The sequence below is a fragment of the Miniopterus natalensis genome, chromosome 17, assembly GCF_054644295.1.
Source record: "Miniopterus natalensis isolate mMinNat1 chromosome 17, mMinNat1.hap1, whole genome shotgun sequence".
In the NCBI taxonomy this organism is placed as follows: Eukaryota; Metazoa; Chordata; class Mammalia; order Chiroptera; family Miniopteridae; genus Miniopterus; species Miniopterus natalensis.
This window is the reverse complement of record NC_142097.1, coordinates 24,418,069-24,445,386: the sequence shown is the minus strand read 5'-3', so window position 1 is coordinate 24,445,386 and position 27,318 is coordinate 24,418,069. Positions and strand designations below refer to the sequence as shown.

The following is a 27,318-nucleotide window of genomic DNA, read 5'->3' as shown; positions in this document are numbered from 1 at the left end:
GATTTCTCTTGCCCTCCTACAATCCATTCTTCACACACCTGCGAGAAAGATCTTATAATGCTGTAACTCAGAACTTGCCTCTCCTCTGCCTGGAATTTTCCTGTGGGTTCTCCTTGCATTTAGGATAAAATCCAAGTCTAATTGAAGCCAACAAGCTCACCTGGTCTGGCCTCAGCCCACCTCTCCAGCCTGGTCTTGTGCTCCTTTTCCTCTTGAATTTTATGCTCTATCTACCCTAGTCCTCTGTCAGTTCCTTGAATGAACTCACCAACTTCTGTAACCCCAGGACCTTTGCACAGGCTCTTTTTCTTACGGGATTGCACTCCTTCCTACTCTTTGCCTGACTAATTAGGTCTCTGCTTTGAGGTCCTCCCTCAATCAATATCTACATTAATTCTTCAAAGCACACTATACTTGTATCATAATACCAGTTATCACAGTTTGCTATACACACACATATAATCACAAATATTTGCTTAATGGCTGTCGCTCCATAAGATCTGCAAGGGCAGGCTGACCAGAGTATCCACATGGAGGTGCTCAAAAAATACATTTTTCTTTCTTTCTTTTTAAAATCCTCACCTAAGCATATTTTTTCCGTTGTTCTTCAGAGGGGGGCTGGTGGTGGAGAGAGAAACATCGATGTAAAAGAGACACATCAATTGGTTGCCTCCCTCATGCAACCTGACCCAGCCGGGGATTGAGCCTGCAACCAGAATCAAACCCAGGACCCTTCAGTCCTCCAGGCCCACGCTCTAGCCACTGAACTAGCCAGCGAGGGCCATTTTTATTTCTTGAATTGGCCTGGCATGGCAGAGTATGGTTCAAATACTCTGCCCTTTATTAGCAGTGTGATCTTGGACAACCCACCTAGCCTTGCTGTAAAATAGGAATAAATGCCCGCTTGCCTCTCGGAGTGGCTGTGAGGATTAAATGACAATATACGTACGTTAAGAACCTAGTTTCTAGAAGACTATCCTTGGGAAGCATGTAAATTCCTATCCCCTTTTGGGATGAGGGAGCTCTGTCACAGGGTCAGAGGGAGTCATGGGATACCCTCTCCTCCAGGAGCAGCCCCTTTCACGGACCTACCCAACCTAGGCCTTTCTCCCAATGAACAGGCATCCGGAGGGCTTCCAGGAGGAAATGGTCAGCTGTAAGGCACCAGCCCATCCTTTGATCTCTCCAGGGCTGGACTGTGCGGTGGGGTAGACAGATCCTGGCTCAGCGGCTGGGAGGCACACTGGGCGGTGCTTTGCTCACCGGAAGCACGCAGAGCGTCGGGAGCAGAGCCCCGGCTGCTTGCATTTGTGTCCAAGCACCCACACTGCCGGGTAGGGTTCCGGCGGCGGGCGGGCGGCCAGTCACACATGATGTCACAGACAATGACACAAGCCGGGTGTCTCAATCCTACACAGCGCCTGAGCTGCACAGTGTCACGCCCGGGGTACCCGGCACGCCGCGTCTGTGGCGCTAACACTTGACCACACGCACCCCGGCCCTTCGCTTCCCGCCGCCACTCTCCGCGCGTCGGGGGGAGCTGGCCCAGCCCGGCGGGCAGGGGGCCGGGCAGGCGAGCCCCACGGGCGGGCTGGCGAGCGGGTGATGTCACGGGCAGCGGTGGGTGGGTCACCCGGAGGTGAGGCGCCGCCAGGCGAGTTCAGCGAGAGTTCAGCCGCATTGCATTAGGCAAATGAGGCCCAGACTGGGTGGTGGGGGGGGGTGTTAGGGGAGGACACCGGGACCACCCCCCTCCACCCCGCACCAACACCTCCCCCGCCGTGGCTGCGCCGGTTCGGGGACTGACCGAGCCTCGGGGGAGGCTGGGAGCCGGAACTGGGATGGGGGAGACGCCCGCCCCTCTTCCGTCCTCACCTCTGCGCGGAGCCCCCTCCTCTCCCCGCGCCCGGCCTCCGTCTGCACTCGGTGTACTCCTCCTCTAGGCGTTTTCCTTTCTGTCCCTTCTCTCCTCCCCCTTCCCAGGCTCCCCCTACTCCCCCATCCACGTCCCGCCTCTCGGTTTCAGTCCCGGCGTGGCTCCCGCAGCAGCCGGACCCTTCGGGAAAGGGTTAAGCCGAGGGGCGGTGCCTGGACGGGACGGGGCGGAGGAAAGGGGGTGGGGCCGCAGGGGAAGGGGGGCTCGGGCTGGGGGTAGGGGGCTGCGGCGCGCCCCTCCGGAGCCCCAGCGACTGGCCCGGCGGAGGCGGGGCCGCGCGGGGTCCCCACCCCCACCCGGTGTCCTCGCGGGGGAGAAGCCCGGGAGCCCCGGCGGGGAGGAGGAAGTGCTCGGCGAGCCCCCGCCTCCCGTGCCGATGCCGATCCCGCCCCCGCCCGGCGCACTTGGGGAGCCGCGGGACTCTGCCGCGAACACCATGAGACTCGAGACGGGAGCCCCCTCGAGGTGAAGCCGCTGAGTTCCCAGGCTCGGCCTGGCGTTCCCGGGGCCAGTCGAGGGACACCCCCCCACCGTCCTCCAGCACACTCAACTTCCCCGCTTTTCACCTGGAACTGGCGGAGCGGCGGGCCGACTTGAACGCGGGACTTCGGCTACGGGCGGCCCCCGCGCCCGGGCCGCCAGTCGGGGCGGGGGACGTGCCCCGCGCCCCCAGCTGCTCTCCTGGGATGGCGCCGTCAGCTGAGTGAGGGAGACCACTCTCAGGACTTCCCCGCCTGGACTTCTTGTCTTTGCGGAGATGTACGAGAGTGTGGAAGTGGGGGGGCTTACCCCCACCCCCAATCCCTTCCTGGTGGTGGATTTTTATAACCAGAACCGGGCCTGTTTGCTCCCGGAGAAGGGACTCCCCGCCCCCGGTCCCTACTCCACCCCGCTCCGGACCTCGCTTTGGAAAGGCTCAAACCACTGTAGGTACCTGCCGCCCTCTCCCATTGTAAGGGGTGCGGGTGGGCAGTGGGTCTCCCGCTCCTCGGGAGGGGGGAGCCTGGGCGCGTGGTGGGGGCTTGTCTCTCCCCTTTACTTTCCCTTGTCTCTTGCTGAAATCCTGGTGCCTTTGCTGGACAATTCAATGCCCATAGTAACCCCAGGCACTGTTTCTGTTATATCAGGGCTAAGGAACTTTGGGGGTTCCTCCCTTCAGGAAACATTTGTTCATTTATCATTCCACTCCGTGGAGGGGAAATGAAGCCCCTTGTCTCACTTTATATCTTCTTGCTTGGAATCCAATAGCTTCTCAGCAGAGTGGTCCTTTCTCCCACCCTGGAGGGTGAGGTAAAGGTCCCATTTGTGGGTTTGTCTGCCCTGAAGGGGAGAGGAGGGGCCTCTTCCCCAGATCCCACCCAGCCCTTGTGTCCTTAGAGTGGGTGTCAGGGAAGCACTGAATGTCTTTGGTGTTGGCAGTGCGGTGTGGCAGGAGGGGGCAACTTCATCAGACACCCCTCTGCCATCCTAAGTGACCCATCTTGGGGAGGGGCGCCTGTCCATCTGAGTGTAGTCCTGGCTCTGGACACTTGGCTGGCATCTTTGAGGCTTCTGTCCCAGGAATGAAGGGGAGAGCTGCTCTGGTGGGAAGAATCTTCCTCCCCTAATCTTAACCCGGTTTGTTCTCTGGGGAATGAGTGTGTGTTTTGTGGGTCTGGGGCTACTCTGGAAACGAATACATCCCTTCCCAACCCAGCCATGTCCTTTTGTTACCCTGTGTTCACTTGGGGATAGGGACAGGTACTGGACTATCCCTTCTTAAGAGGGGTGCTGATGAGAACCCTGGAGTCCTGGCAGCCTGCTCACCTCCTCCTCACTGTCTCCTGCCTGGGTTCAGGCTCCTCCAGTAGGGAGGGGCTCTGTGCACTGAGGGAGCTGTGAGTGCCTGGGGTGCACTTCTGGGTGTGTTCATACCCAGCTGTGTGATGTAGTGTACCTGGGTGGGAGAGAGCTGGCACTTTGCTGCGGGGTTATTGTTAAAAGGCTCAGGGTTTCTTCCCCACTCCCTTCAGGGCTCAACTCTCCCAGGAGCTTCTCCCATCCTCCTGAACCTGCTGTCTCCCTCCTGCCTGCAAGAGAGGAGGGGTGGAGTGGGTCTCTGGGGGCCTGGCAGATTAGAGAGGGTTGAAGGGCAACCCCCAGCCCCTTTGCTCTAGGAGAGAGACTGAGAGACACCCCACCTCTGCCCCTCCCAGAGCCACCTTAACCCCAGCCTTTGCTTTTGTCTGATCCCCTGACCTTTTTTGGGGAGGGAGGCGGGGTGCAGATTGGCTGGGGGAGGCTGCAGACTGCAGACTGTGGGAGGGACAGAGGTGTGAGCATGGATCGACTTTGGCAAAAAACAGAGAGGTGAGAGGTATGACACCAGAACCCTTCTTCCCATCCTCCCAGCGCTGGAGGAAGGTGTGTCGTCCCCCCCCCCCCCAGTTGGATAATTGGGGCAGAGCTGCCAGGGTTACCTCCTCTACCACCTTGGCTGCCTTTTCCGGAGGACTGTGGGTAAAGCAGGGATGGAAGACCTTGGGCTCTAGCCACTCTCTTCCTTTGCCTGCGGGGGCAGCTCAGCTCTTCCTGGTCCCAACTGAAGGGAGAAGAGCAGGATTGTGGAGTCCAGCAGTCTGAGGGTTTGCTGAAGCAGGCGATGGGGAAGTGGAGGCCTGTCTCCCACACCCTGTCTGGGGTGGGGTAGAGCTCCAGGCCTGGGCCTTTGGTCTGTAGTCCCTGTAGGTATATGTATGTTGGTGGGTTGTCGGTGGGCTCAGCCCCAAAGCTGTGAGCTGGGGGAGGGATGTTCTGAGGCACTGGAAATACTTGGAGGCTGGAAGTGGCGACCAGACCCTGTCTAGAGTACAGGAGGTCACTACCACTACCTTGATGTGTGTGGAGGTCCTCTGGTGACAGGAGCCTTCCAGCCCCTTCACACTGAGTTCTCCACTCCCTCCTGCCTCCTCCACCAAAGGTGGGAAGAGACAGCGGGCCCGCTTTGAGAGGAGACCTTCTCAGTCCTGCAAGGTCCTGGGGATGTTGCCACCCTCCCCAGAGCTCCTGTTTGGGGGCACTAGAGGACAAGGGGTACACAGGATGTGGTTCTGCATCTGTCCCCACCAATCTCTGCTGCTCACGCCTCCGCCCGCTCCCAGACGTCCAAGAATGTGAAGCACGTGGCCCCGTACTGGGGGGGTGGGGGATAGATGCTTATCGGTGGCCACTGGGCTAGGGGCCTTCTTATGTGGAGCTGCACCCGAGCCCCCTCCCCCAAGGAGGAAGGGCAGTACCGAGGGCCCTGCGCCCCCTACCCATCCCTCCGCAGGGGCTGCAAGGGGAGCTGCAGAGGAGCGGGCGCCAGCTGGATTGGGAGGGGAGCCGCTGGCCGGGGGCCCGGCTGATTTCCTCCTGATCTCCTCCAGGAAACCGGCCCCTTGAGCGAGCCTGCGAACGGCTCTGGGGCGTGGGGAATCCGGAGCGCTCTGCGCCTCCTGTCCGCCCGGAGGGGAGAGGGGGAGGGGCCCCCTGGCAGCGCTGGCGGAGGGGACACAGGCTTTCTGGGCCCGTGCCAGCCCTGCGCTGGGCGCTGGAACTTTGAGCTGAGAAGGTGTGGTGCTTCTCCAGCCTAGTCTTTCTACAGGAAGAGGAGAGATTTGTGGGCTGGGGCCTCTGGGGAGGGAGGTGAGCGGGGAAGGGCCAGGCCAGGCCAGCTCTAACCCCACGGCAGACAGAGCTGTGTCCTTAACTCTTGCAGAGGCTGTGAGGGTCCCAGAGTGCCCCATGCCTTCCCAGGCTACTGGCTGGAGGCCTGAGGAGGTGGGCACTGGGCCCACACTCTGGGTTCAAAGGGCACTCTTGGAAACTGCAGCTCACCTGGGTGACAGGTGGGATGTGCTGGAGGTGAGAATATAGACCATGTTATAGCCTCAGAGGTGGCCAGCTTGCTGCCTGGTGGGTGGAAAGGCCTCCTCACCCAGCCCAAACTGTAACCCCCCACAGTGGGTCATTTTCCCTATCCTACCAAAAAACAGTTTTAAAAAGCACACTCTTTCAGTTCCATAAACGCCCTTCAGACTTTGCCTGAGCTCCAAATTTCTACAGACCTTTGTCCCACTAGTTTGACTCTGACCTTACAGCTGTCTGTTCCTCATCCTGGTATCCTGTGTGTCTCCCCATGCCCCACCTCCCTTCCTCCACCCACTCTGTACCCAGAAGCTCCCCCTGTCCTTTCTTCCCCTCCAGTCTGGTCCATTTTAGAGGTGGGGCCTTGGGGAGGCTGGCCCAGGGCAAGGAGCTGCTGGGGAGGGGAGGCAGGTCATCCTCTGCTTGTTGGAACACTGACTGGGATTCTAGGCCACAGCCCCCCCACACCCCTGTGCCCTTGACACCCCCCCACACCAGTCTGGATTGTCTATTGTTACTCCTTTTACGTCTTGGAAAAAGTTAGCACAACAAAGGGCTCCTTTGTAGCTTACCCCTCTGCCTCCTGGCCTCACCCAGGCCCCCCAACCCTGCCCCCCACCCCAGCAGCTGTTCTCAGGCCTCTTGCCTGTCTGATTTGCTTGTCTGGCCTCTGGGAGACAGAGGTGGGGGAAAACCAGGCCAGGGCAGTTTGGTGTTGGGGTGAGGGCTGGGAGGCAAGGTCAGTGAAGAGTCTGTGGACTGGTGGAGGTATGGGCATCCACTATTCCTTTGCTGTGGGCCGGTCTCTGGGCAGGCATGGGATGTGGGACCACAGCAGTGCTGGTCAGCCAGGCTGACAAGGGAAGTGGTGCCCAGGCCCTACTAAGAGCCAGGAAAGCTCTGCCACGGTTGTTGGCCTGGTTCCCTGTCATCAACTGCCTGGCAGTCTGTGGTGTGTCTGCAGGTAAGGGGGGAGAGTGGTAGCATGCAGCCAGCCCCCAGTGTCCAGGTGCTGCTTTTCTCTGTGTCTGGACCTTGGGACCATGTGACTCATGCTATAAGGTGCTTGGACCAGGAGCTCTGAGCCCTTTCGAATGCCCAAACCCAGTGTGCTGGAGTTTGGAGTGTGGGAGGAGTTAGGGATCTATCTACTGGCGAGGCATCCTTGGCGCCCCTCATCTTTGGACCAGTGGACTTGGTGAGGGCCTCAGGAGAATGCTGGGTGGTCCCTTGGGAATCTGGGATGGCCTTGGTCACAGTTCTCCATCTAGCACAGTTTACCGCCAGCTGCCCAGGCTTTAGGCACAGACAGCCCCCACCCAGCTCAGCCCTGTTCTGCCTGGGGTGATGGGCATGGGGCCAGGCACTGGGGAGGGTTTGGCTAGTGAGGGTTGCCCCGGTGGCTGGGTCAGCCCTCCTGGCTGCCCTATTGGAGCTCAATAACAGGAGGGGAGGGGGTAGTAACCCGGACATAGTATTGAGGCCAGACAGACAGAGCATTGATGGGAACAGACCCCCATTGTCATGCTGCTCCCCCCAGACTGGGCACCCAGAGCAAGGGGCTTCCGGGGCCCATAGGGACTCCTCTCCCTGTTTCCAGTAGGGGGTTCCCTGCTTATCAGGGAGTCTCTGCCTGCTTTGCCCTAACATTTGCAACTTTTCTTTGCTAGCTGTGCCTTGAGTCCCTGGCCAGGGGATTGTTTGGGTGGAGGAGGGGCTGTGGCTGCTGTCAGAGAGGAGAGGGGGGAGCGGAAGCCAGCTGAGGGGGTGGGGGAGTGGCCGGCTTCGAATATCCTGTTGACCCCAGTTTCCTCTGCTCCTAGCTTATGCCCTCTTCCCTCCCTCCTCATAGGCCTTAACTCCTTCCTCACTGGGGAGATGCCGACTCCCACCCCCACTGCCCAGGTATAGCCACATCCACATACAAATGTGATGGTTTATCATCTGATCTTTCTGGGTTTGAAGGTGGAGTCCTAGGGAAGTAGATAGGAGTGTTGGGGTGCTGATGGCTTCATTGGCAGCCTCATTCCCCCCAAGTCTGGCTGGGGAGTCCCAGCATTCCTGAGACTGTGGTCCTGCCCCTGAGTTTGAATCCTGGCAGCAGTGGTGAGGCTGGGAAGGGCCCCTGGGAGAGATCAGGAGGCAGGATGGGTGGGCACGGTATTAAGGATGGCAACCTGGGTCTCTAACCACCCCTCCCTCTTCTCTCTCTAGCCATTGAGACCCAGAGCAGCAGTTCCGAAGAGATAGTGCCCAGCCCTCCCTCGCCGCCCCCCCTCCCCCGCATCTACAAGCCTTGCTTTGTCTGCCAAGACAAATCCTCAGGCTACCACTATGGGGTCAGCGCCTGTGAGGGCTGCAAGGTGAGTTGAGTCACTGGGAAAGACAGTCCTGATTAGATACATGGAATGTCCCCACTGCTATGTCCTGGGAGTGTGCTGTTGGGGGTACGGGGTGTCCTTGAAGCTGCTGCACTTGTTCCTGTGTGGAAGGTGGCAGCAGCCTTGGAGGAGAGGAAGCCTGCAATAGAACCCCCCATAGATGAGCAGGGGTCTCCCAAACCAAAGAGGTCCCTTCCTGCCTGAGCTCCTTTCCTGTCTCCATCCTCCAGCTGGCAGGGCGTACTCCTGCTCTGCCACCGCTGCCCAGGTTGCCATGGTGAGCTGGCTGCTGACTGGCTCTTGGCTGGGTACCCAGGAGGCCTGCCCCCAGTGGCCCTGCCTGAACCTCCCCATGGCAGCCTGGCAGGAGGCAGTTAGGAGCAGGCGCCTTGCCTTGGCCTCTCCTTCAGATGCTCAAGCTGTGGGCTCCTCAGTGTCTGGCTGGGTTTCCCTGTGCCCACATTAGGCTCCAGGGTACAAATGTGGTTGCCACCTTCCCAGTGGCTGTGGGCATGGCTTCTCCTCATCTCCAAGGGCCTGAGCCTCTATACCTGCGTCTTCTCGAGATTGGGGCTCGGAAGTTGTACAGTTTTGGGGCTCAGGGCTCCAGACTGCCTCTCAGCCTGGAGTTGCTGTTTCAGGTGTGGGGCCAAGATCAAAGGCAAAGCAGAAGGCCCAAGGGTGTGTGTGCCTGCCTGTCCTGTCTGGTTGTTCCCTGTCTGTCCGGGATCTTGTCAGTCTGTCTCTGGTTAGCCTGTGTGTGGAGCCCCTAACCAGCCATGGTTCACCTGTGATCAGTCTTTGCACACCTCCCTGGTTGGCGAACACGTGTCTTGCTGCTCGTTCCTGAGAGTGTGTGAGTCTCCATCCCTCCTGCCCGCCCGCCTGTGTGTGTCCCTGCAAGGCCTCTTCCTGCTGGGCTTCTCCTCCTGTGCTCTGAGCCCGGGGCTGTGGGTTCCAGAGCTCTGCCCCTCTCCTATGTAGCCCCATCTTCCCCTTTTCCTGACTCACTAGCAGTCCTGACGTCCTTTCCCCAAGGAAAGAGGCAGCAAGGGCCTGTGGGTGTGGGTTGTGGGAAGATCTCTGCCTACCCACAGTGTAGAGGCAGGTACTGGAGTTCTTTTAGGGGTATCCTTGTAGGTGAGCCATTCTCCCACCTTATCTGTCCTGTTCAGGTAGGTGATGGCCAAAGGCTTAGGGGCAGCAGCGACCTGGCCTTCTGTACCCCTGGCTGAGGCCACAGGCTGGTATGGCTCTCACTGTGGGTGTGGCTGATCTGACTCCCTCCCCTCCATACTCAGGGCTTCTTCCGCCGCAGCATCCAGAAGAACATGGTGTATACATGTCACAGGGACAAGAACTGCATCATCAACAAGGTGACCCGCAACCGCTGCCAGTACTGTCGGCTGCAGAAGTGCTTCGAAGTGGGCATGTCCAAAGAGTGTGAGTGCCAGGGGTCTGGGGCAGGGCCATACTCTAGGCGGGGCCTGTGCTGCTCCTAAAGGCCAGGGGAATGGGGGGTGGGGGGTGGGAGTGGTGGATGTGTATGTAGGGATGTGAACTTGCATAACCGTGGTATGGTGTGTGAGCTCATGCTTAAGGCTGGTTTGTGTATAGCTGCAAGGACCTATCTGTGCATCTAGCTGACTGTGTGTCCATGTGCAGACAGCCGTTCTTGTTTGCACGTTGCTGGCTGTGTGTGCTTGTGTATCTGCTACAGGCCAGTTGGCTTCCAGGCCCTGCTTGGCTTTGGGGCAGGGTTCAGAAACATCCCCAAGTCCCTTTGGATTGTGTATCTTAGGGAAGTACCCACACTGAGGGGTGCCGTTTGGGGGGGTGTGTGTGTGTGTACGTGTGTGTGTCTTGGGGATGTGTGGCTGGCACAGGGATCTAAAAGCCATTGTCCTGTGGTGGAGCCTGGGCCCTGGAGTCAGAAGAGAGAATTGGGATTTATCAGATTCTAGGGAGACGGGGGTTTCCAGTTTGGGCTCAGCTGAGGCTGGATGGAGGGAGGAGGGAGGGCTGGACAGGGAGACCCTCTTGTGTTGAATCATGGGTGTTGCTGTGGTGACCAGTGATTGATGATGTCAGAGATAAATGACGCTGACAGACGCCTCCTTGTCTGCGTGGCCGTTGCCATGGAGCCTGAGCCTTGAGGGATGGGGTGGGGGAGGGGGCTGCAGGACCCTCGAGCCCTTTGTAGGTTGGGCAGTGTAAGAAGAAAGTGGGGTAGGGGTGCGGGGAGACCAAAGAGCCCCAGACAGGAGAGGAGGGGTCCTGCATCATCCTGCCACCTCCTGCCACAGGAGGCAGGGGCTGCCTTGTTAGGAACCCAGGAAGTGGCGGCTCCATGCTGCATAATGGGTGACAACTTGGGACCCTCGGGGCCCAGCACTTCCTCCTCTCTCTGCTTCTGCCACCTTCCACTCCCAGAGCTTTTCATCGCAGAAGGACCAGGGTGGGGACCCCCTCTACCTCCCACCGCCATCTCCCCTTTTCCCTCCCTCCTCGCTGGCTGCTCTGTGCCCTGGAGCTGAGCAGCTGCCATTTCAATAGAATTAAAGCTTCCGAATGATAAACGTCTTGTCACAGCTGCAATTTTCTCTTCCCAAATTATCCCCCCACTCTCCCTCTCCCTTCTCTCCCTTGCACTTTATTGAATTTGCAGAATCGACATGAGTGATCTCCAAATTATGCCAGCTCCCCCCCCAACCTACTGCCCCCTCCTGGGGCCCCAGCCCCCACCCTCTCTTCCTCCAGCGTCAGCAGCCGCCACCACTGGCCCTGTGAGTGATTGTGTGTCTGGGATAATCGGCTGGTAACGACCCCATCGCTTCTTTAAAGCCGAGTGGTGTGTGCGGCTCAGCGCCCCTGGTGATTTGTCAGCTCCCCCAGCTAATGGGCCGAGAGATTCTCCCATCCGGCCCCCCACTCTCAGGCTGGGGAGCCCTACACCTCCCCTGCCCGAGGAGAGGAGCTGCTTCCTCCCCGAGCCAGTCCCAGGGACCCCCAGGGAGACTGCTGCCAGGAGGGCTGGGGGCCAGTGGAGGCTGCTTGCTCTTCCTGGAAGCAGAGGGAGTGGGGGGCAGGGAGGCAGAACACGAAGGTGGGACAGTCTCTCACTTGCTTTCAGACTAGGACCCCACGTTCCAGAGTGTGTGCTGGAGTAGGGGCGAGGGAGTATGGGCACCGTGGGCTGGTGCTATGGCCCCAGCGTCCTGACATAGGACGTGGTGTGTGGGTCACGTGGGCACGGAGGGGTGGACCGTGAGTTGATACCTTATCTGCCTGCGTACTCGTATGTACGTGCAATTGTGTGTGTGCACATGGTTGTGTGCATCCCCGCGCGTGTGCCCGCTCGTGGCGACTTCCTCAGCCAGTGGCTCTGGTGGGGGAGCTCGGGCTGGGGATGGATGGGCCCGGGGTGGACGCGCCTGCGCCTGCTCTCTGACCGCTGGCCTCTGTCCCCACAGCTGTGAGGAATGATCGCAACAAGAAGAAGAAGGAGGCGCCCAAGCCCGAGTGCTCCGAGGGCCACACGCTGACGCCAGAGGTGGGGGAGCTCATCGAGAAGGTGCGCAAAGCGCACCAGGAGACCTTCCCTGCCCTCTGCCAGCTGGGCAAGTACACTACGGTACGGCTTCCCCTGGCCTGATGGGCGGTGGGGTGCGCCCCGTGCCCCGGGCCCAGGATGGCCCCTCGCAGGGTTCTCCGGCCAGGCCGGCTCCTCCTCACCCTGGCCATGCTTCCACGCCCTCCCTTCCCCTCTTCTCCTTCCTCCTGCTTCCTCCTCTCAAGGAGCTCTCAGGAAGTGAAGGCCAGGTTTGGGGCAGGCCTGTGGGGGCTGGTGGAGCCAGGCCAAGAAGGGCTGCCATGAGGAGAAGGCCCTCACTCTCCCCCGTCCTCTCAGAACAACAGCTCAGAACAACGTGTCTCTCTGGACATCGACCTCTGGGACAAGTTCAGTGAACTCTCCACCAAGTGCATCATTAAGACTGTGGAGTTCGCCAAGCAACTGCCTGGCTTCACCACTCTCACCATTGCTGACCAGATCACCCTTCTCAAGGCTGCCTGCCTGGACATCCTGGTGAGGGTCTGCACCCTGCCCTCCTGGGCACTGCCCCATGTCCTTGGAGGATGTCCTGCCACTCAAATAACCACCTTCCTAAACATCCATCTCAAATGGACCTGTCCAAATGCCCCACCCACCCAAATATCTACCCTTCCTCTCCCCCATGTGTCCATTTGTCTACTTGTCTACCTGTCTCCCTGGCCACTTAGCTACTCTGCACCTGGATGTACACTAGTTCATCTGCTCACCTGCTCACACATTCATCCACCCTCACCCCATCTTTCTATTAAGCCTTCCATCCAACCAGCCATCTTCCGATCTGTTTAGTCGGTAATAAAGATTCACCTGGGACCCTGTGTGGCCAGGCCTTGAGCTGAGTGTCAGTAACAGAGATATGAACACAACCCTATCCCCTGTCTTGAAAGCCTTCTGGTTTTGGAGGTGACAGATCTATAAACAGAGGTTGCAAACTGTGATAAGTGCTGGGGAGATGAGGAAGGGCTGTCCTCCCTCCATGCAGATGAGAGGGCCACAACTGCCAGGGAAGATGGTCAGAGGAGATGGCATCTAGGGGTATAGAAAGGGCATGAGAGAGGGCATCCCTAACTTAGGACAGGATGCGAAAGGTCTGCTACTGGGAGTCCAGCTGGAGTCAGAGGGGTGAGCTGGGCTGGAGGCAGGATTGGGGGTAGGGGGGACTGCCAAAGCCTCCATTGACAAAGACTCTCCTCCCTGTCATTCATCCTGACTGGCTCAGCCCTCTCGGCCACCTCTAGGGTGGGGAGCCTGGGGTGTGACTTCCTGGTAGGAGTGGGCAGGTGCAGAGTATGCCATCTCTAAGGCTGCCTGTTGCCCACCCCATGCCCTGTATATGAGGCAGGATTAGGGTTTGACACAGTTGAGGCTGATGTACATTTATTGAGCTCCTGTCCTGGCAGCTGTGAACATAAATTCACTATGATTCTTGCCTAGAAATTCTAGTTTCTAGAGAATTCTAAACTCTGCATGGAGACAGGAGGCTGACCTTGGACCAGACCAGTGCAGAAGCCACTTGCCATGTGTGGCTATTTAAATTGAAATTGAAATTAAACTCAATTCAGTTCCTCAGTTGCACTCCCTGTGGTTTAAGTGTTCGATGGCCGCACTCTGGCTGGTGGCTACTGCACTGGATGGTGCAGACTTAGACCGTTTTCATTATTGTAGAAGATTCTATCAGGCTACACTGGTCTGGCTGCCTGCCAGGTGGTTCTGTGGGGATGGATGCTGGTGCTGGAAGTGCTGGGGGGATGGGCTGAGTCCCTAAACTTGTGCCTCCTCTGCACCCAGATCTTGAGGATCTGCACGAGGTACACACCCGAGCAGGACACAATGACCTTCTCGGACGGGCTGACCCTGAACCGAACCCAGATGCACAACGCCGGCTTTGGCCCCCTCACAGACCTGGTCTTCGCTTTTGCCAACCAGCTGCTGCCCCTGGAGATGGATGATGCTGAGACTGGGCTGCTCAGCGCCATCTGCCTCATCTGTGGAGGTGGGCAGGGGGCCTGGGTCCAGGCCCAGGGTGGTGGTGAAGCCTTTCACTAGGATGTCCAGAGACCATCAGATCAGAAAGGAACCTTGGCCCCTGTCAGATCCTGTTCAGAGGGAGAAACTGAGTCCCAGAGGGGTAGGGTCTGATCTGTGGCCACACAGCAAAGGTGTGGAGTGGAGACCTGAACTCTGGTTCCCCACCTGGTCAGACCACCCAGGTTCAAATCCTGGCCAGCTTTGACCTTCTCTGAGCCTCATTTCTGTAAAATGAGGCAATAATGGTCACTACCTCATAAAGTTGATGGGCCAATAAAGGTGGTCATTAATAAATAGGGCACAGTGTGCCCAGAGTGTGCAACACAGTAAGCATTGGCTGCTGTTACTATTATTGTTGAGTTCTACAATATTGTGCTGGTGTCTACAATGGGTGGGAGCGAGAGACCTTCCTGGGCATCTTCCCTCTGCTTGAGGCTGGCACTGCTTGTGTTTAGGAGTCCCATGCCCATGAACTGGGCTGTCAGGGTGGCTTTGGGCAACCCGGTCCTCGGCTCCTTGCTTGCATTTAAGAGCCTGTATCAAAGCTCACAGACTCCCTCCACTGCCCTGTGTGGAGAGGCCCCAGGAATTTGTGGCCTGGGCAGGCGCACCCCCCAGTGGCCAAGGGTGGGAGCGCAGCGGTGGTCCTAGCTTGGCCTGGGCGGCTGCTCAGGGGGCACCTCTGCTTCCTCAGATCGCCAGGACCTGGAGCAACCAGACAGGGTGGACATGCTGCAGGAGCCGCTGCTTGAGGCACTGAAGGTCTATGTGCGGAAACGGAGGCCCAGCCGGCCCCACATGTTCCCCAAGATGCTCATGAAGATCACAGACCTTCGAAGCATCAGTGCTAAGGGTGAGGCTCCCACACCTGGAGGGAGGCCCCTGTGCCTGCCAAGGCTGGGCCCCAACAGCTGGCCCAGGATCCAGGCCAGGGCCCCACATCTCAGCCAATACACAGTGTCTCTGTGCCCAGGGCGATACCCCATTCATCAGGACCCAAATTGTCCCTATCTGTGTCTAGGCCACATCCCCCAGGGACTATACCATGCCCAGGTGACCTCCTGCCTGAGCTCTAAGGTGGCAGTGTCACCTTTGTTTCATGGTTAAGGGCCTGGCTCTGGAGACAGATGGTATGGGTGTGTGTCCTTGAACAGGTCACTGAACAGCTCTGAAGCCATCTGAGGAGTGAGGACAATGATGGTGTTGACAGAGTTGTTTGAGGTGTCAGCAGGAGAAGCCATAGTACACAGCATATAGGAAGGGCCCAGTGTCAAGCAAGGTGGTCTGACCCCAGAGCCCGAGTTCAGAACCACTTTCCCCGCCACACCTTGGACTTGGGAACTGAAGAGAGCTGCGTGTGTCAAAGAGCAGGGCCCTGAGTTCAGTGCGTGGTGGGTGCTGAGATTGGAAGTATTGATCGCCCACCCACTGAACCCTTCCTCCTGGAGCCGTGCTTGCTCGCAGTGCTTGCAGGGCTGTGGGAGTGGGGGTGTGTGTTCACCTCTTCCTCTCCTTTCCTGCAGGGGCTGAGCGGGTGATCACGCTGAAGATGGAGATCCCAGGCTCCATGCCACCTCTCATCCAGGAAATGCTGGAGAACTCAGAGGGCCTGGACACTCTGAGCGGACAGGCGGGGAGTGGGGGACGGGATGGGAGTGGCCTGGCTCCCCCACCTCGAAGCTGTAGCCCCAGCCTCAGCCCCAGCTCAAACAGAAGTAGCCCGGCCACCCACTCCCCGTGACCGCCTGCACCCCATGGACACAGTCCTTGCCCCTCGCCCGGCTTCTCTCTGCCTTTCTACCAACCATGCAACCCCAGCCAGCCCTGCCCCCTACCTGTCTTCCTTCCTGGAACAGGAGGGAGGAGGCAGCGACTCTTTGGACAGAGGCCCGGGTGCTGTGGACTGTTACTCTGGGACCTGGGTTGACATCAGGGGCAAGGTCATGAACTGAGTGAGGACCCCTGGTCCTGGGTCTCCGGATGGGGCCTGGGGGCCTCGTGTTCATCAAGACACCCCTCCGCCCACCTCGCCACATCTTCATCACCAGCAAATGCCAGGACCTGGCCCTTCCATCCTCAGAACTTGCAAGCCATTGCCCCCCGGTTGGGGAACCCCCTTTGGTGATAGAGGGGGTGGGCCAGGGGTGGGGGGTTCCTCCTGTACATACTCTGCCATACCAACCCCCAGGTATTATCGCTGGTTTTGTTTTTATTTTAATTTTTTTTGGTTTTGATTTTTTTAATAAGAATTTTCATTTTAAGCACATTTATACTGAAGGAATCTGTGCTGTGTATTGGGGGGAGCTGGATCCAGAACTGGAGAGGGGTGGGTCCTGGGGGTGGGCAGTGGCTCAAAGGGAACCCCACTCTCTCTCCATGTCCCTGTGTCCCCATGGCCCTCTCCCCAGCCTTTTTCTCCTCAGTTTTCTCTTTAAAACTGTGAAATACTAACTTTCTGAGGCCTGCCCTCCCCTCCTCTGTGTTGGGGAAGCAGCCAGCCCCCTTCTCCCTCTGCCTAACCACTGGGTGTGGACAGTTTGCAGCAGCCCCTAGAAGGAGGGCGCCCACCACCAGAGATGGGTCAGGGCCAAACAAGGGGGCCCTCAGAACATACACTTGTGTGTTTCTCAGCCCTGTGTCCTTGGCTGAGCTGCTCCCCCAGTCAGGGCCCCCATGATCTAAGCCCTCCCACCCCCACTGTGAAGGGGCTGGCCAAGGGGTCTGAGCTGTCCCTGCCCCCCAGCCTCACAGCCACCAGCACCACCCACAGGGCCCCCAGACACACACACACATACACACACACAGGCTGACAGACACTTGGCCTGAGTTCCTCCATTTCCCTGGCCTGGCCCCCAACCTCCACCTCACACCCGTGTTCCCTCCTTACCCCGCAGGACGGGCTTAAGGGGGTACCCTTCCCTCATCCCCTGTACCCCTGGGCTGGGGGAGCTGGCTCTGCCCTGCCCCCCTTGCCCCAGGGTTGGGTCTCATCCTCCAGAGCCCGCTGGTGCACCTGTTACTGTTGGACTTTCCACTGAAATCTGGATAAAGAATAAAGTTATATTTATTCTACACATGCCTCAGCCTTGCTGCCTGACCCGCCTTCTCTCAGCATCTGGGCAGGGGGCTGGGGCCGGGGTGTCAGATATGAGCACTGGGGCCTCTTATTGTGCTGCTGTCTTTGAGACCCTGTGGCAGGAGACAGGCCTGCTCTTGGGAAGCCCTTGGTCGGTGTCAGGGAGCCCCAGTCTGGAGATGGGGAAGGGAGAGGGGGAGAAACTGCCCCCAATCTGAGGGAGGAAGCCTTCATAGTTCCTAGCCCTTGGGAAGTCAGAGGTTGGATCTGGAGGTCATTTAATAGAGTTCTATTTTTATTATTCTTTTTTAATCCTCACCTGAGGATATTTTTCCATTGGTTTTTAGAAAGGGCAGAAGGGAGGGAGAGAGAGAGAGAGAAACATCAATGTAAGACATCAATTGGTTGCATCCTGCATGAGCCCCAACTGGGCCCTTGACTGGAATTGAACCCCAGACCCTTGGGTGCAGGGGCCAATGCTTTAACCACTGAGACACACCAGCCAGGGCAAGGAGTTCTATTTTTAGAGTGAACACAGACTTGACCTTCACAGCAGGGTGGTAGCTGGCATGGGGGCCTGGATCAAGGGCTCATGGCAATCTTAAAAGAACACAGGAGTGGGATAGAAGCTTAGGAGGCCAGCCTGCCATCCCTCTGCCTCCAAGAGGACTGTCCTGCCCTCTGCCAACCCCTAAGGTTGCTCCGTGAGCAGGAAGCATAGACGGCAGGTTGCAGGAGAACCTGGATGCTCCTGGCTGAGAGGACTGAGTGTGGCAGTTCTCAAGGGTCCTCAGAGACTAATTCTTCCCACCCCTCACCCTATACGTCAAGGCTCAGAGAGGGCAGTGCCCTTGTCCAGGCTCACACAGCAAGTCGCAGATGCGGGACCAGTACTCAGGGCTCCCACCTCTCAGCCAGGGCTCTTTCCTGGAGCTCTGATGTCCTGAAAGAAGCGCCACACACCGAGGTCTGGGGGGTCTGGGGAGGTGGCAGTAGAAGCTATGTTTGGGAAGAGCTGGCATGGCGCTGGGCGGGAAGGGGTTTCTTCCACGGGGGTCTGCCTGCCATTTCGACATCAGCCACAAGGTGGCGGCAGCTCCTCGCTTATCTCATCACCTGGCCCTGGCTGGAGCCGGGGCGCAGACAGAGGCTCTGTTCCTCTCATTTTTCTCGCGCTCTGTGAATCTGAAATGAAATTTAACACAACATACCTACACAGTATGCTATCACACTGCATTGTAAAGGAGAAATGAAGGAAAAGTACTATGAATTTCAATATGTAAATGCTTGGGAACAACCACATGGCAGAAATGACAGTAGTCCCGTTTGCTTCTGTTTTTAATGAACACATTTGGATTGAAAAGGTCAGAAGCTATTGTGTACATGAAGCACAGGGAAGTTAACGAGTATGGTCGGGTGTTGAAATAAAAACTGACAGTGTATAACAAACCCATGAAAAAAAATCCCCAAACGAAACCCTTAATGGCCTATATGTAAAACAGTGAGGTTTTCACTATGTAAATGTTCAGTGGAACATTCTAAAGTCAAGTGTGACAATTCTTTAGCGTGTGAGAACCTCTTGGCATTCTCATCCCTGCCCACTAAGGGCCAACAGGGTCCCCCTCATGTGATGACTAGAGCTGTGGCACCTACATTTACAAAGTGCCCCCTTCGGGGTAGTACCTTTGCTGCTGGGACCCCCCAGAGCCTGAGGTTGCCCGCAATGGCTCACAGTTCATGGCTGCTGAGCAGTTTCTCAGCCATGGCCCAGGTGACATTTTGTGCCTGGGAATTCTTTATTGAGGGGCCTTCTAAGCATTGTAGGACGTTTAGCAGCATCTCTGGCCTTTGCCCATGAGAAGCTAGTTGCACCTTCCCCCCAGCTGTGACTACTAAATATGTCTGCAGACTTTGTCAAGTGTCCCCCTGTTGAGAAGCACTGCTGCGGAGTCTGGTCCTCGAGGGCTGACATGTGCTCTGTGTGGTGCCACGCTCTGTCCTTCCTGAGGGAGAATTGACCCAAGGATGGTGACTGGGATACAACTTGGGAAGGACAGCGACAGGGTCTTGCTTGGGCATATAGGAGCCCAGGGAAGAGAAATTTAACCGGGCTTGGAACAGGACTAGGAAGGCTTCCTGGAAGAGGTGCCCCCCTCCCAGCTAAAGCTCTAAAGGGAAGAGTTAGTCAGGTGGGTTGCAGAAGTAATAAATAGCTTCATGTGATTAAAAACTATCTCCAGCTCTGTGTTTTTAACAATTTTCAGTTTTTGGTTGGAATGGTGGAACAGATGAGGCTGTAGAGGTTGGAACAGATCAGGTCAAGGCCAGTTGAGGAGCTGGACTTGATCCTGAGGTGATGGGAGTGAAGGATCTTAAGCCAGCAAGGGAGGTGTTCAGATTGGAATTGCAGGGGGCAGGAGTAGAGGCTGTGGGAGTACTTTGGGCTGACCCTGGGGAGCTTCTGAAGGGGTGGAGAAGAGTGGAAGAGGGGAGAAAATGCTCAGATGGTAATAAGGGTGGACCAGGTGATTGATGGGATGGGGAAGGTGGGCAGTGGACAGGCTACAGCAACAGTGGGTGCAGGTGGCTTGGGTGCGTGAAGACACCAGCAACTGAGAGAACTAAGGATGCTGAGGTTGCATTTGAGGTGCTGGTTACCCCTGCTTTCCCTGTCCCTTGCTCTACTCCAGCCACACTGGCCTCCTTACTGGCCTCAAACACCCCCAGCATATTCCTGAGCCTCGGGGCCTTTGCACTTGCCACTCCCTCCAACTGGAATGCTCTTCCTGGAGACAGCTTCATGGTTAGGCCCTAGCTACACTCTGTTACAGTGTCACTCCTCAAGGATGTCTCTTTCTCTCCCCTTACTCTTACTTCGACCTGCTGTATATTCTATACTTATTACTTGCTTTCCCCACCAGAATGTAAGCTCCATGAGGGTGGGTTCTGTCCACCACTGTAGCCCAACATCTGGATCTGCTCTGTTCAATATAGCAGCCACTAGCCACATGTGGCAACTGAGTCTTGACATGTGGCTGGTCCAAACTGAGACGGGCTCCAAGTGCAAAACACACACAAGATTACAAAGGCGGTGCAAAGCAAAGAATATAAAATATCTCCTTAATATATTTTTTATATTGACGATGTGCTGAAATATTTTGGATATATTGTGTTCAAGAAAATATATTGCTAATTTCACCTGTTTCCTTTTCCTTTTTAATGTGGCAAGTGGGAAATTTGAAATTACACATCCTATTTCTATAGGGCAGTGCTGATCTTGAGCACTGCCTAGCATATAGTTAAGTGCTCAACAAAAATTTGTTGAAGGGGTACATCTGGAAAACAACTGGGCACTTAGGTTTGAGTTTGTGTGGAGGGGTCCAGGCTGCAGACAGAGAGATAGTGTCTATTATCAGAGAGAGACACACATGGTGAGTGTGGATTAGCACTCGGGCCTTGGGGACACCTTCAGTTCCTCATCCAACACAAATTTACTAAGCACCTCCTATGGGCAGAGAGGAGAGCACGATGCCACCCAGCAGAAGTGCTCTGCCTAGGGAAGCACAGGTACCCCGGAGCATCTAGCTCTGACTGGGGGGGGGGGGGGGGCAGCAGGGAAGGCATCTATTTTCTTCCCAAGTGAGACCAAAAGGCTGGTAGGCATTAGCTAGAGATGGGAAAGGGTGGCTGCAGAGAGGGAGGCTGCTTCAGGCAGAGGTATGGCACGTTCAAACAGTTGGAAGCAAAACTGGTCACTGTGCTTGGTAGGAAGAGAAACTTCCGTATGGACTGGAGCACGGAAACCAGGGGAAGCCAGAGCGATGGGGCCTGAGAAGCAGGGCCGGGGGGGGGGGGGGGCAGAGCAGGGCTTCAGGAGCTTTCTTCAGGTGCTGGACTTACTCTGAGAGCAGGGGAGCCTGCAGGGCAGTAATAGGGGGCTATTTAGGAAGGCCCCTCCGACTGCTGTGTGGAGTCCAGGCAGGAAGGCCGAGGAGGAGGCATTAAGGACAGAGAGGGGAGGGGAGGGCCAGGGATGTAGGAGAAAATCAGCCAGAGTGGGTCATAGCAGCCTGCTCAGCACGGTCTGACGGAGCCCGGGGCGCAGTCAGATGGTGGCCCCTTGATGTCACTTAGGTCCTGGGTGATCTTATGGAGAGCAGCCCCACTGGGGCAGTAAAGGAGAAAGACAGGTGGAGGACAGGAGGCAGCCTGTCCACAGCTCTTTGTATTTCTCCAGGAGAGAAGAGCATGGTGGCTGCAGGGCCAGGACGTTTTGGGGCAGATTCCTTCCGAGTATGGAAGGGACTGAACCATGCATATGAACTGGGGGAAAGAGCAGCAGGGTGAGGACAGTGCAGCTAGAAGCAGAGTCTTGTCCTCTGACCCACTGCTCAACCCCTGGCAGGGCCCACCTGTGGACCGTGCTCACAAGCCCTACCGCCAGAGGGAGGCCTGCTCAGGGTGCAGGGCGCCTCCCTCCCCCCCTTCCTGTGTGGGCTCCATCAGGAGGGGAGACCTTCCTGTGGTGCCCTTGCAGGTAGGGAAGGAGCCACTGTGGCTGCTGCTGGCACTGATCCTGGCCACCCACAAAGTGCCTATCAGAGATCCCCCGCACACAGAGCTCACACAGGGCACACACATGTCCACACAGGCTGTACATGTGCGTACACACGTGCACACAGAGCTCACACAGGATGACATGCATGCACACACAAAAGGGTTCACAGAGGTTTCACATGCGCACACGCACACGCCTCCCCTGTATACATGTGTACATGTGTGCACATACACAGAGAGCCCACCCAGTCTGCACAAGGCCTCGGGATGCTGGTGTCTCAGTTGATTTTGTCCCCAGTAAAGCAACCAGGTGACCACCTGAACCTCCACTTTCCCCTCGGCTCTGCTCCCGCCGGCCCGCTCTCTCTCAGCCCCCGCCCCCCCCGACTGCCTTCCTTTCCGCCGGGCTCAAGGCGTCTGGACCTGCCTCAGTCCACTCTGCGTCCCCGCGGGCTGGGCGCACGAAGCACGTGCGACGGAAGGCTGGCCCGCGGGCCACTCCCCCGCGTGTCTCCTGCAGAAGCCACTTCTTGCCCCTGCGGTAAGGGCTGCGGCGGCGGGGACCGGCCTCTGACTCCGACCTCCGCCTGAGGACTCCTAGATGGCCAGGTCCTGGCGCACGGTGGCCAGAGACACCTTGCTGCGGCCGCTGCCGCCCTCGCTGCCGCCGGCGGGCGCCCGGTGCGCGTAGGCGGGCGGGGCGTAGGGGTCGGGGTCGGGGTCGGGCCCGGCCCGCCGGGGGGGCAGGGCTGGCGGCGGCGGCAGGAGCAGCTTCTGGGCCTCCTCGTGCGCTCCGTTGCAGCGGTTGTCGCGCTCGGCCGCTTGGCGCGGGCGGCCCTTCCAGAGCAGGTGGCCCAGCTCGGCCACGCTGAGCAGCGCCGAGAGCAGCCCCACGGCGAAGTAGAAGACCACGAAGACGGTCTTCTCGGTGGGCCGGCTCACGAAGCAGTCCACCGTGTGCGGGCAGGGCGGGCCGCTGCACGCGAAGTGCGGGGCCACGCGGAAGCCGTAGAGCAGCGTCTGCCCGGCCAGGAAGGCCAGCTCGGCCAGCAGGCGCAGCGCCACGCTCAGCAGGTAGCAGCGGCGCGCGCGGCGGGCGCGCAGGGCGCAGGGCGGGCACGCGCCCTCGGGGAGCCCCCGCGCGCACGGCCGCCCCTTCTCCGCGGCCGCGCCGCCCGGCTCCTTGCTCGCCTGGTGCATGGAGTAGATGACGAACAGCACGGGCGGCGCGGAGAGGAGCAGGATGTGGAAGAGCCAGAAGCGGTAGTGGGACACCGGGAAGGCGCGGTCGTAGCAGGTCTGGCGACAGCCGGGCTGCAGCGTGTTGCACACGAACTCCTCCTGCTCGTCCTCGAACACCGCGCCGCCCACCGTGGCCAGCACCAGGATGCGGAAGATCAGCATGACCACCAGCCACAGGCGGCCCACCAGCGGCGACTGCAGCTGCACGGCGTCCAGGAGCGAGCTGAGGAAGGCCCACTCCCCCATGGCGCTGGGGGCGAAGGGCGGGGGTCAGAGGCCCGCGGTCAGGGCCCCCACCCAGCCACCGCGCCCCCGGGGTGGGGTCAGTTAGATCTCTAACTTCAGAGTGAGTCTGGGGTCAGCTAGGTCTGCGTTTGGCAGGATTTTGCGGGGACAAAGGAGTTAGCAAGGGGGCAGGGGCGGGTTCTGTGATTCTCAGCTATGGGCGTCCATGTCCCTGGGCCGATGGGTGCTGGGGAGAAGCCGCACCCTTCAACCTGACACCCGTGGGCCTGCTTGGTTGGACCTTATGCTCCTCCAGAGCCTGGATTCGTAGGAGGGGAACTTGGAGATCATCAGGGCCGCCCGACTGCATTTGTTAGAAGCAGCAACCAGTTGTGCCCTATGCGCTCCAGGCTGCTTTCCATGGGTGAGAGTGGTGCCTCGAACCCAGGACTCTAGACCCAACTTGGTACCCCTGGGAGAGGCCAGAGGGACCCCACCTCTTTCTTTCTTTGCCCTTTTTACTGCAGTGAATTTCTCTTTGAATTGTGGGGTGACACAAAAGTAGCCCCACTTCCATGACTCTATCAGAATCCTTTGTCCTGGGTGTCCCCTGCCATCCGACCCCAATGAGGCAGGAGTGCGGCCCAGGCCTCTCCCATCTCCTCTCTGGTACCACTCCACTTCCAGTCTCCCACGTCCCCTGAGAGCCTCCTCAACACACACACAGGCCCCACAGGCTCCTGATGTCCCCAGACCCTCAGTCAGCCCCACTCACCCTGTCGCTGGAGCTGAGGTGTTAGCGCTGAGCGAGAGATCTTGGGAGATGGCTGGGACCTGCTCTTCCTGGTCCCTCTTTCATTTTCCCTTTCAGATTTGGCCGGGATGGATGACAGGACAGGATGACCGAGAGGGGCTAGCTCTCCCCCCTCTCTTAAAGGGACAGGGTGACCCTATTGGCTGGGTCCACCCTTGGGAACAGACGTAGGGCTACGTCCCTTACTGGACTCTGCCAGCTCTCCCTCACCCACCCCTGTCCGGAAGCCTGTCTCCATCTGGAAATGAAAGGGCGGGGTTAACTAGAGCTGCATCCCTTACTGAGGAAACTTCATGGAAGCCAGTCCCCAAAAGACTCACCCAAACTGGAAGGCCTAGACCCGCTATCAACTGACTATCCTCTTTGAAGGAAGTCTTCAGGGCTGGAGGGAGGTTTGGTGCTGGTGTTGGGGGCACTGGTATTTTAAGAGGCAGTAAACATCTGCTAGCTCTGGTTCCAGCTCCGCCACTGACCTTGGACAAGTCAATGAGCTCTTCTGGGCCAGAGTCTCCTGGCTTGTCAATTGAGGCAACTGGGACAGCCGACACCCCAGTTTCCTTCCAGCTCTACATCCGAATGCTAAGGTCCCAACCATGTTACAGAGAACAGAAAAACACGTCCCCAGAAAAATTTCACACGGAAAACATTTAGGTATCAAGAATGGCTGGCTTTGGTAGTTAAATAAAAGCTTTTACTTCCTTCCTGCTTTCTGTAATGCCCAGACTTACTATCATAAGCATGTTATTTTATAATGTGGAAAAGAGAGAAAGGCTCCCCTCTCCCCAAGGCTCTGAATTGAATCACCTCCTATTGCTCTAGGTGGCAAGAGAAGCTATCCCATAGGGTGACCCTTGGTGACCTGAGCTGCCAGGGAGGGGACACTGCCTTTCTAGTTTGCCCAACCTGCACACCATTCCCCTCCTGCACGGGTGCTCTGGGCCAAACCCTGTGCAGAGCTCACCACACGAATAAGAGGACTTGACAACCTTGGTAGGAGAGAAGCTGAGACTCAAAGGATCTAAGCCACTTGCCCACAGTCACACAGCAAGTAAATAGCAGGTCCCAGCCTCATGCCTGACCCTACTAGTTCTGAGTTCACATTCTCTTTTTTTTAAAAAAATGTGTTTTTTTAAAATTGATTTTTAGGGAGAGAGGAAGGGAGAGGGAGAGAGAGACAAATCGATCGGCTGTGTCCTGCATGCCCCCTACTGGGGATTGAGCCATGTAGTCCCTGCATGTGCCCTGACCGGGAATTGAACCAGAGACCTCTTGGTGCATGGGTTGAAGCTCAACCAGCTAAGCCACACCAGCCATGCCTGAGTTTATACTTTTAAGCCCATCAAGGAACTCCATCCAGCCTGGGTGATTTTCCCAGGGCACAGACACTGGAGATGGGCCATGCCTACCCCTCCCTGAGCAGGAAGGGTGCCAGGACTCACCTGCTCAATGACATTTCCTTTCCCCTTCACCTATGGGGGCCTGTATGTTTTTCCATGTTGACAGGGACCCCCTGGCCTGATTTCAGGAAGGAGTGGGAAGTGTGCCCTTCATCCACTCTGGCTCAGGGGCCCAGCCCAGCCTGGAAAAACCCCAGGTCAACTCTTTTCACCCTTGTGCAGAGTTCCCTTGGGAGTAGGCCAGGGTGGGGAGACACTGCCCTGGATGAGATCCAACGGAAAGCACATGCTGGGGCCCCACACCCCCAAAACAGGAAGTGAAGTGGAGGCACTGCAGACCTCCCCAGCCCCGACCTCCTCCTGCTTCTGGCAAAACTGCTTTCCAACCCCCGACCTCTGTCTGTCCACAGCCATGGGGGCTCAGGGCTCAGGGACACACTTCATCTCCCTTATCCCTGACCTGTCCCCATGTTCCCTGCTGGGTCAGCCCACTGGCCCAACCTGGAAAAATCCCATCAGACCTGACTGCGGGGAGTGGAAAGTGGTAGAAGTGGTGGGCTAGGGTGGAGCAGGAGGTGGAGAGCCCATGGTCACCCTTCGATGTCCCCAGCCCGATGCCACAGGGCCAGACACAGGAGACTCTACAATCTCCGGGCCCATCCTCCTTCCCAGATAGTGCTGTCCAGCCTGGGAGGAGGTGTCGCTGATGCTAACCAGGGCTGGCAGCACGTGGCTCCATTTTTGGCCAAACTTGAGGTCCAGGGATGGGCTGAGAGGTCTGTCCTGCCCTGGTGCACATTCGATCCTTTCCCAGACACTTGCCTTACCTTCTCTGGCTGTGGAGCCACTTCCCATGTCTGCCACACATAGACATACATAAGCAGGCACATAATTGCTTGTACCCAGTAAGTGACAGCATGAGGAAAGGACTGTGTTTTCTCTTCCCTGTGCCCCTCTAACATTTTAAAAAGTCTTTAAGGAAATGTTGCCTTTTAGTGATGTCTTCACTAGCCACCCTAACTGGAATTCAACCTCCTACTTCCTGTCTTTTTTCTCAGCTTTATTTTCTTTGCACTGATCACTACATAACATACTTTTTCTTATTTATCCTGTGTAGATCCATCTCTTCCATTATCACATAAGCTCCAGCACCTAGTGCAATTCCTGGCATGTAGTAGATGCTCAATAAACACTTGTCAGGTGGATGAATGAATGAAGTGGGATGGGAGGTTACAGAGGGTGCAGATCTTCTTTGCCTCAAGATGATGAGAACTCTGGCGGGTCCCATGCCTCAGCTGCTTATTCTGGTGTCCTTTAGAGCTTGTGGTCACTGAAGTGGCCCAGCCTGGTCTGAGATCAGTAATCAGAATGTCTAGTCCTGGGTAGAAATGGAAACTCCAAAATAGATTAACGGTAGAATTCTCCTGCCCGCCGCCCCGCCCCCAGCCTGAGTGTGAAAGGCCAGAGGTGAGAGGCTGTGGGCAGCCCCTCTGCAGCCCCTCCCCCAGCGGCCGCACAGCTTCTGACCCTTCAAGCTCTTCCCCAGGCCTGACCACCTTCTGCTCGCTGGTCTCCGCTGCTCCTCTCGCCTCTCCCCTGGCCCTTAGCCTTAACTGGGTCTGGGGCTTGGCAGTCAGGCCTTACTTTCTCCCTTGGCTCTATTTAAGATTACGTTCGGCTGTAATAACAGCAAAAATACTAAACAAAAGACACAGGGACATCTCTCGCTTGTAGCAGTCCCAGGGAGCTACCACGTGACCCACCTGCTTGCATACCATTGGCCAGGATGACCTTCCGCAAGGAAGGCTGGGAAATGTAGTCTTTATCCTTGCGCCCAAGGCGGGAGAATTTAGCCTTGGCTGTCACAGATCTGTTTGCTGTATTGGCCCTCCGCACCGACCTGGGGGGTCAGAGGGACTCAGTTCCCTACCAGGGCTGCCCCCACCAGCTACCCCTATGCAGCTCCTCCCCGAGGGAGAGGGAGACTTTCCCCGTCTTGCTCATCTTGTCCATAGGCCCTTCCAGACCACTGCCTCTCTGGGACTTCCTTTCTGTGTCTGTCTCATCCCCTCTTTCCTATTCTTGAGCAGAGAAGTCATTACCGCCACCTGGAGGCCCCACCTGGTCTCTTTTTTTGTTTTTTAAAAATACATCTTTATTGATT

The 27,318-nt window shown here is 57.4% G+C and overlaps 2 protein-coding genes across 4 annotated transcripts in view; one reads left to right on the top strand and one right to left on the bottom strand.

The window, feature by feature from the left end:
• RARA (retinoic acid receptor alpha) overlaps positions 1–16,915 on the top strand; it is a 43,784-nt gene extending 26,869 nt beyond the window's left edge. For 2 of the 3 annotated variants that reach the window (XM_016202248.2, XM_016202247.2), the window contains exons 3-9: positions 8,039–8,187; positions 9,507–9,648; positions 11,679–11,839; positions 12,116–12,292; positions 13,604–13,808; positions 14,538–14,696; positions 15,367–16,915. In XM_016202248.2, the coding sequence (XP_016057734.1) occupies positions 8,039–8,187; positions 9,507–9,648; positions 11,679–11,839; positions 12,116–12,292; positions 13,604–13,808; positions 14,538–14,696; positions 15,367–15,584 (1,211 nt within the window). In that variant the 3' untranslated portion in view covers positions 15,585–16,915. Of the gene's footprint in view, positions 1–2,252; positions 2,863–8,038; positions 8,188–9,506; positions 9,649–11,678; positions 11,840–12,115; positions 12,293–13,603; positions 13,809–14,537; positions 14,697–15,366 lie in introns of those variants that run through there. The other variant, XM_016202249.2, reaches the window with a different exon arrangement.
• Positions 16,916–22,073: 5,158 nt separating this feature from the next.
• GJD3 (gap junction protein delta 3) lies at positions 22,074–22,964 on the bottom strand. The gene has a single exon (XM_087826129.1). The coding sequence runs from the start codon at positions 22,962–22,964 to the stop codon at positions 22,074–22,076; it is 891 nt and encodes a 296-aa protein (XP_087682255.1).
• Between the last annotated feature and the right edge of the window lie 4,354 nt (positions 22,965–27,318).

Excerpts from the sequence above, each read along its gene's own strand:
- GJD3 (XM_087826129.1), bottom strand. The coding sequence starts at position 22,964 with ATGGGGGAGTGGGCCTTCCTCAGCTCGCTCCTGGACGCCGTGCAGCTG.